The 8,983-nt window shown below is 45.2% G+C and overlaps 1 protein-coding gene across 1 annotated transcript; it reads right to left on the reverse strand.

Moving 5' to 3' along the window:
* Positions 1–3,896: 3,896 nt before the first annotated feature.
* On the reverse strand, positions 3,897–8,576 carry fezf2 (FEZ family zinc finger 2). The gene is made up of 4 exons (XM_047583270.1): positions 7,074–8,576; positions 6,595–6,729; positions 6,335–6,467; positions 3,897–4,615 (listed from the first exon to the last, which is right to left on the reverse strand). The coding sequence occupies exons 1-4, from the start codon at positions 7,830–7,832 to the stop codon at positions 4,365–4,367; spliced, it is 1,278 nt and encodes a 425-aa protein (XP_047439226.1). The 5' UTR covers positions 7,833–8,576; the 3' UTR covers positions 3,897–4,364.
* Positions 8,577–8,983: the final 407 nt, after the last annotated feature.

Here is an 8,983-nt window from a genome sequence, read left to right on the forward strand (position 1 = left end):
CAGTGTGCAGACAGAATCATGATCCACTGATTGTTTTGCATTGTGAATGATGATGATGATGCAATGCTTCTTGAAACTACTGGGTCACTACGTAATTTCTCCATCAGTTTGGGTTCATTGTTCTGAAAAAGATCAAAGACGTCGGCCTTAAAAATACAATTTTATGCTTGTTCTTAATTTTCTGGTTTTTCTACGTAAAACTCTGTGACTCCTTGTTTTAAAAAGCACTAAAGTAAAGAGAAAAAGATGAAGATGGTTAGACTTAACAGCATTATTCAGTGTAGCCAATTTAAATAATGTGGACAACAATATATGAGTTGAATGTATGAGCGTCATGGGAAGGTGTCTGCAGTGGATGGTGGTTGTTGTTGTTGATAATGATGAAAATCTTTAAGAAGAAGCAAAAAATCCAAAATAAAAGAAGAAAGAATAAAATTGTGGCCATTAATCATGGTTAACACATGTTCTATAATGAGTCGGAAGAATTAAAGAAAATATTATTCTATTATTCCAGGAACAAACACGTGATTAAAGCAGTGAAAAGGAGGGTGATTAAATGTAATAAAAACTAAAACTAAAACTGGGATAAGGTACCAGATAGACGTGTGTATGGACAGATGGATGCAGGTCAGTCTGGTCCCCGGGTGATTAGCCCACAGCTCCCCCCCTCCCAGACACAAAGCACCTTCCCTGGGCCCTCCGTGCCCTTGGCGGGCGGGCGGACGGGCACATCCCAGCGACAAGAACTGGCCGCCGTCTTCTTTACGAAAACGCTGATGAGGTTTTGCTGGAGAAAAGCTCGGGGTTACTCTGTAAAAGAATCTAAATGAGCGGTGAGAGAATGCAGCGCCGGCCTCGTTTTAATTTGTGTGATGGGCCGCTCCTTGAATGGCTCATTGCCATGCATCACAGCCCGGACCCCTCTCCCCTCGGCCCCCACACACACACACACACACACTTTTCTGGGGGTTTCTGCATACGGATAGTGAGAATCCGTGACATCATTTTTTTCTTCTTCTTCTTCTTCTGCAGCAGTGTCATGAGAAATACGTTTGTCCATAATATTTAAACCTTTTCTACATTCATCTGAAGCCCCGTCCATCCTCTCTCCTTTCAACCGTTTGCCCCTTTAAAGCAGAGAGAAGAAAAAAAAAAGCCACCGCTCATTAATCCCTCCGTACTTCACAATGGATCCTAGAGCACTTCCCGATGGAGACCAGGGAGGGGGGAGAGGGAGGGGGGATTTGGGAGGGGGGGTGGATTGGGGAGGGGGGGCAGGTTTCTAGAATTTTATCTCCGTAATAAACTTTGACCTGCTGCTCGGAAAATACAAGTAAAAGGTTTGGGGAACAAAACGCTGCTTTTTTTTTTTGCTTTTCCTACAAGGAGTAAGAATAAAAACATAAAAACATCCTAATGAAATAAATTATAGCTATTATTAGCTATTAACTATTGTTCTTTAATTGTGTATGTTGAACAACACGTCCTCAAAACCTCCTCTTGAGATAAATTAATATCTCAAAAGATCAAACCACTGCAAGTCACTGCTGGACACTTCATTTCTAAAAGTTTCATGCAAGTGAAGGTTAACAAAGAAAGAGAAATGTGTGTTTTTTTATTTGCACATGTCATTTTTTGTCTTTTTTCTTATTCTGTCCATGAAATGGAGGAGGGCGTCCTGGCATTTAGGATGGAAAAAAACAAAGCAACAACACAATTTTATCTAAACAGTTCCTGTTTATTCCCTTCACCACGCATCCATTAACTCACTGCATTTGGGTGTTTGACCAGTGTACAAGTTATAGACTATTTGTTCAGATATTGTGGGAACTTCCACTGCTGGAAGGAGTGACACAGACCGTCACCCCTCCACCTTGCTCTAAAGAAAAACTGCTACCACTGGGACTCTTTAATTGGAATTTCATGTGGGTTAAACTGAGGGGAAACTGATGTAAGTTAACATTTGGTAGACTTAATTGGTCCTTTTCTCTCCAGCCTCCTCGATCTGGCACTTGTGCGCCGCTGCCGAAGCTTCCCCACTAATCTCCCATTTACTTGGCAATTCACTCCGCCAGACAAAAAGTCCGCCTCTCGCCATTCTTCTCTTCCTGTCTCAAACGAGCTCCTTTGTGACCCGTAAATTGCCTGAATCTCCTGGCGATCCCCCAGTGGCGTAGGTAGCCCCAAAGAAAGACCGTCCTCATGTTGTTGACAGCTGATTAACGCGCGCTCCTGCTCCTGCTCCGTTCCTCCCCGGCTCTACTCCCCCCCACTCCCACCCCTTCTCCCTCTCCCCCCAGCGTGGGCGCGCCTTAATTAAAGCTACCGCTCCTCAATTAACGTGTTTGTGGATGTTGACGCGGTTGCTCAGATGTTGGAAAGGTGCAGAGAAAAAAAAGTGCGGAGAAAAGGGCAACTTGCGCGCCTGTAGGATGTTTACTGCACAGATTCTGTTGTTCACATCCCGCAGCCTGAAGGCCCCACTCGTGTGTGTGTGTGTTTTCTTTTTTTTTTTTTTCTCGTCACACATATTTCTTTGTGCAAAGGCGAAACACGCGTCTTCCAGCCAGTGCCCCCCTCCTCAAATTAATATTTCTCGAATGGTTCCTCGGGTTAGGACCTTCACGCCGCGTGCAGACGCGTGCGGTGGTGTGTGTGGGAATGCGCGCGGACGGACGCGAATCAGTGTCTCCGGTGTTGTTCCTGCGAATTTGGTTGTTTAGCTTCACAAACATTTTTCTTTCTTTTTATTTGTTTACGTTTTCCCGGTCAGTGCCGACATTTCGCTTTCGGCGCGGTCAAAGACGCGCGGAGAGAAGGAGCGGATCCGCAACAGCTGGAATTTAAGTGGCGCATGAAAAACGTGTTTCTCTGTTCTATATTTGCCGCTACTCTGATTTGAAAAAGCAAACAATCGCCCCAATGCATTTCAGTTTGTATTTATTTCTGAAATAATAAACCACCTCAGAGCCCCAGAGCAGGAGACGCGTCCATCAGGTGACAGCGTTTTAGTCCGTCTCCAGATTGTTCTTCTAGTTTCTATAATCTGTGATAACTGCGTTTTGAATCTTGTTGTTATTTGGTGCTTGATTCCCCCAGTCATTATTGTAGACCATCAGCCCCCCCAGCTCTTTACTCTTCTCTTGAAGTTAACAGTAGTGTAGATTTCCCTTCTTGCTCAGGCTTATGAAATAGGTGAGCAGGGCATTCATCTACCAATATTAGCCCTGCATGCAGGCTTCTGGCGGCCCGGGCGGCCCGACCGATTGCTAATCGTCTGTTAATAGAAACGGCGCCATTTGGGAGCACGGATCCAGCTCTTGACTGAATGTGTGCAGGAATAATATTGTTCCAGAGGCCGTGCGGAGAATAACGTGTGCTCCATTAACGCGGAGGCCCAGATGAGGAGCTGCGGCCTGAGTGCTCCATTATCTCCTGTTCTGATGAGCGGCTCCGAATGAGACGCGCCACCCCCCCTCACCCCCTCCTCACCCTCACCTCACCCTCACCTCCCATCCTCTCTCTCTCTCTCCCCCTCACACACACACACACACACACTCAGTCCTACAGTCGAGCCCCCCCGGGGCCGTTTAGCTTATTAATGTAATTCGCTTTCAAGGGCCCGTGTTATCTCTGATCATTTGCGTCATTACGCCGGAGTCAAGTGTAAATGCTGCGTTTTTAAGATCGTGTCTGTCAATAAATGTTGAGGCAAAGTGGCTCCAGAGCACACAGTGGAACCAGGCTCAGTCTATATGTGGATTTCCAGCACAATATTGTATGAATGAACCTATGCTGATATACTAACACACTATTATATGTTATCTGTCTTATATTTGCTCTTAACTTGCGTTTCTAAATCTCGTGGAAAGAACGTTTGTCATATCTTTCGAATTATTCATTTTTATTTTCAAATCCATTCAAAAAAAAAAAAAGTCGAAACAACATAGCTCAAACATTCACTTCTCGTCATAAGTTATAACTTATTTATTCACATTAACAGATTTCCCGTGTAATACATAACATGGCAATGCGCTGTCCAGGCATCTTAAATAACTTTTAATTTTCCATAACCTATTATTTACAGTGGAGTCAGGTCTCCGCTTGAAAAAAGAAAACGCAGTCTGGAGACGAAACAAAAGCCAAAAAAAAAAAGAAAAAAAAAAGAAGAAAGAATCTATAACGTTGATGTTGTTCTGGTTTTGTTCTTTTTTTTTTCCTCCTGCTGGGGCAATGTTTTTTTTTTACCACAGCTCTTCTTCCAGGATGTCCCCGATCTTGTCTCCAAACAGCTGGAGTTTGGCCACAGATCGCGCGTCCCGTTCCGCTCCGTACCGCTCCGTGTCTTTAGAGTCCGGACGCGCTCAGCTCTGCGGCTCTCTGGAGGCCTCTGACGCCGCGGAGAAGACGCTGTCGTGCAGCTTCCTGATGTGTTTCTTCAGGTCGAAGTTTCGACAGAAGCCTTTGCCGCAGGTGGCGCAGGTGAAGGGCTTCTTGTCGTTGTGCGTGTGCATGTGGAACGTCAAGTTGTAGATCTGGTGGAAGGCCTTGTTGCAGATGGAGCACTTGTACTGCTTCTCCCCGCTGTGCGTCAGCTTATGGTTCTTGTAGTTTCCTGGGAAGCCGAAGAAGGGAATAATGAGCACAGTCCGAGAGGAGGAAGGATAGGAATCAACAGAGGGACGTGTCTTTGAATGCAACACCAGCTGCCTTCAACTAGTTCATTATTGTCTGATTTATTAATATTATTATTTATTGTTGTTATTTTCGTTTTTCAGACCAGCAGAACCCAGAGGATTAAAAGAAAATTAGTGGTGAAGTTAAAGGCAGCTACTCATTTATTTTCGTTCGTTTTGTTTTTCATATCTTTTCCTTTTTTTCTGATCCTTTTTATTTTAGCACAATTTTTACCGTGACCTGTTTTTTTGGGGGTAAAGTGTCAGTAACGCCACATCAGCCGATGCTACCTCCTGTGAATTCCAAGTAAATAAATAAATAAATAAATAAAAACGACCTATTAACGCGTAGCCTTCCTGCGAGAAAACGGCCGAAGATCAAGAAAACCGGAGAATAACAGGTGGAATAAAGTCGCACGACATTAAAAATGTTAGAAAGCAGAGACACACACAGATCAGGACATGGAGCCAGTCTCATTTTACTTTGACTCATTAAAAGCATCTGGACGAATTTATTTATTATGCCTGGGTTGTTATTATTATTTTTCAGTATTAGTAATTGAAGACTTCTCAGCATCACAGGTTTTTTTTTTTTTACAGAGGCTAAATGTTTAATCTGTAATTTAATCGCCAGTTTTGTGGTTTTGTTAAAACAAACAAAAAACTGTTAACTCTATTTGAGATGTCTGAGAAACAAACTGAGCTGAACGAGTTGTTTTTTCTTATTTTTTTTTTTACTAAATAAAGTTTTAAGCAGGAAGCGCTGGAGGGCTGCGGTTTCATGGGGACGCGTTAAAAGCGGGGATGACAGGGGCCTCCTTTCCTTCTCATCTCTCCCCGCCGAGGGCACCAGTCCCTCGTGAAGTTAGAGCCTCGTCGGTCCCTCTGCTCCGCGCAGACTTCATTAATTACGTTTTTGTGCGCTGGAGTCAAGAAGTTGTCAAACTTTGTTAAAATCAAGCGCGGCGGCATCTCAGCGAAGGGCCCCCGATTCCCAACTTGGTCGGGGTCTAACAGCTGACCCAGAGCAAATGCTGCCATCTTGAAGGGAGAATTAGTCCGTGTAAAGTGACATGTCCTATTTCCACTGATCGCTTCATGCAATTATTTCCCCTTTCATTACTCTCACAGATCTCAACCCAGAGCAGCGGCATATGTTGCTGCTTCTACCACAGCTGATATTTGTTTCAACACGAGGCAAATCCCAACGTCTGGAGATCACACGCGCTTTTTTTTTTTTTTTTCCCTCCAAGGACACTTTCTTCTGTCTAAATAAATGGAGTGAAATAGCTGCACATAACTGCAGCACTGCAAAGGCATCCGGCGACATTAAAGTGTAAAACTGGTCAAGGTGCAGGAATTCCTCAAAGATTCGTCGCCTGTTAAAAGTGCAGATTTTTCTAGAAAAAATCCATAAATGTGTCTTTTCGTTTTGGAAACAAGTTCATCGTGCGCATGAAATAATCTCATCATTTTTATTCCGTTTAAAAGTCGTTTTTATCGTGTAACTATTTTGTGGTTTGTAAACTTGGCGCTCGCCATCTTAAATATTTGCGCAATTTTGGGAATATTATAATAGTCTAATTTGGTGAATGCATTTTATTAATTATTATTATTATTTTAATTAAATATATGCATTATCCTTTGAGGTCATTTACCTTTTTGATGGAATCCTTTCCCGCAGAACTCGCAGACAAAAGGTTTGTAGCCGGCGTGGATCCGTACGTGAGTGTTGAGCGTGGAGCTTCTGTTGAACGCTTTCCCACACTGGTTGCATTTATGAGGTTTTTCCTAGACGGCGGCAGATAAATAGAAACGGCACATTAGAAACCAAACAGGTAAAATTCGAGGGTTATATTTCAAAAGTCACATTAAAAAAAAATAATAAAGTGAAGAGACGCGTGGAGTCCCGTCTCACCTGTGTGTGGATAATCTTGTGCCTGCACAGCGTGCTGGCCTGACGGAATCCCTTCCCGCACACCTTGCACACGAAGGGCCGGGCCCCGGTGTGCACCGGCATGTGTCTGGTCAGATTGTAATGTGCGTTAAACACCTGCGGAACATACGAAATGCGCACAGAATTAGAATAATTTGAACAAACGCTTTCAGAGATTTTAGAGTGAAAGTGCCACAGAAATAATAGAAATAATAACGTGTTAGGGGAAAATAAACAGACGGTCTGGAATTTAATGCTAATGAGTAATTATGTGCTTAGTCTAAATTGGTGATTATACCGTTTAGTTTTAATGGAACACTTTGCTAGATCACTTTAAAAAAAATAAATAAATACAATCTAAATAATAAAAACAAACACCTTTAGTTTATTGTTTTGAGAGTTTCCCACCCATGAATAAATATTACAGTGTGTACATCCTGTATTCTCGGATCGCACCGTACCTTGCCACACACTTCACAGGTGAAGTTTTTGGGTTTTCCGTCGGCGCTGGCGCCGCCGCTGAGTTTGCTGTGCGTCTTCACGCCGTTCTTCTCGCTGCTCAGGCCGTGGTTTTCTTTGACTATCTGGTCCAGCTGCCCCGGTAGGTGCTCCTTGTGCGGATATTGGGGCGTGGGCAGCTTGTCCGCGCCAACCTTGGCCAGCTTGGCGTTCTCCAAAAGTAAGAGTCTGTGGTGCGCCGACAGAGAGGCCTGGGCCTGCGGGCTGGAGAACCAGTGTCCGGCTAACAGCTCCGACTGCTGGTACGCGGAGTCCAGGTAGTTGAGATAGTAGAGCGAGCCGCCACTTGGCACGGCGACTGTCTGGTGGATGACTTGCGGTTTCACCACCCTGCTCCCCGACGTCAACAGCGGCTGCTTCAAGCCCGGGTCCACTTTCCCGCACATGCCGCAGTTCCCTTGGCACTGAGCGGCCGCAGAGCCGCAAAAAGTCCCCCTGAAGCTGGCTCTCCAGAGCTCCGAGTAGTTCATCAGCGCCTTGGTTTGGAGGTCGTAGCTGAAGGGCTGCAGCGGGATCATGCATGGTATCGGGGAGCAGAGCCCCAGCAGCTTCTTCCCTTCCGACCGCTCCTCCGCGCTCCCCTTCGGCTCGGAGTTTTTGGACATGATCCGGTCTATGGAAAAGGCCAGGGTTTTTGGAGGCGCGGACGGTCCGGTCCTGGCACAGGACATCACCGTCTCCAAAGAGGCAGAACTTGCCATTTTGTTGTCGTTTTGTTTTTGTTTGCAGCCGCGCAGAACTTGGGGTGAGCAACTCCCGGTATAGTCCGAGCCGCCTCTCCAGCTGCCCCGCGTCTTTTCACTCTACTGAGCTCCCAGCAGAAAAGACAGGAGGACACATCAGTTTAATAAGCACCTTGCTGTCACAGTGTCATGCATTTGCATTCAAATGGCCATCCCCCAAGCAACAATAGCATCCAGGGGTGATGGATTAATGCTCATTAACTAGTGCACACAAAATTAACAGGACATTACAGAGCTCGTTAGGAAGAAGACGGAGAAGAGGGGAGCGGAGGAAAAAAAAAAGAAAAAACACGTTGTATGCGGAGTTCCCGGAGAACGCATGAGCGCAAAGTTGAGCCTGCGTCGGAGTTTTCTTCTTTAATGGCCAGACGGGAGTGCAGAAACCAGTCGACTGCTCCCTGTCACATGTTGGCAGCTCTCGCTCCTCCTCAGCGGCGGATCAGCGTCTCCTGACATCAGCGGACACCCCAACTCTTAACTGAGTGACACGGAGACGCCCTCGACAACCCGCACCCACTCAGGGAGAAAAATCTTTATAGGGGTTGGCAAGGGCGATCGTCTTCCATATGTCATCGGTGACATAGATATGAAAGCATTTCCCTCGGAAGAATGGCCAACATCTCCTAATCATCACCGGGTTTCATCGGGAACACGCGCTGCAGGATCTGATTGGGTCGCCCGCTTTAATTTGGTTAACAACACAGTAATCCTTTTTCCTTGTCCAGTTTGGGATTTTTTTTTTTTTTTTTTTTTTTTTGGATGGGGAGGGGGGGAAAGAGAAAGCTGTTAATCTTTACAGATGGGATCCCTAGCTGCTTTTCCACTCCGGCTTACATACTTACTATTTGTATAAATTCGAGGACGTCCAATTTCCACCTGTTTAAGAGCGCAGGCTCCCTTAGGATCCTATTAAACGTCGTTCCTCCTTCCCTCTATTCAAAAGAAGCAATTTTCCAGCGTAATTCAAGGCTCGGCTCAGCACAGGGAAGGAAAAAAAAAAAAAAAAAACACAAGCTCTTTCACTTTTAGCCACTAAAGCACTGCGTGAACCTGGTTTTGTGTTGTTTTTTTTCTTCTTCCTGAAATAGAGGGACGGATTAAAGAGGGAG

The sequence above is a fragment of the Mugil cephalus genome, chromosome 4, assembly GCF_022458985.1.
Source record: "Mugil cephalus isolate CIBA_MC_2020 chromosome 4, CIBA_Mcephalus_1.1, whole genome shotgun sequence".
NCBI classification, from domain to species: domain Eukaryota; kingdom Metazoa; phylum Chordata; class Actinopteri; order Mugiliformes; family Mugilidae; genus Mugil; species Mugil cephalus.

Excerpts from the sequence above, each read along its gene's own strand:
- fezf2 (XM_047583270.1), bottom strand. The coding sequence starts at position 7,832 with ATGGCAAGTTCTGCCTCTTTGGAGACGGTGATGTCCTGTGCCAGGACC. Across the intron at positions 6,468-6,594 it reads ACAAGATTATCCACACACAG|GAAAAACCTCATAAATGCAA; the intron begins GTGAGACGGGAC and ends GCCGCCGTCTAG. Across the intron at positions 4,616-6,334 it reads GAAAGGATTCCATCAAAAAG|GAAACTACAAGAACCATAAG; the intron begins GTAAATGACCTC and ends TCGGCTTCCCAG.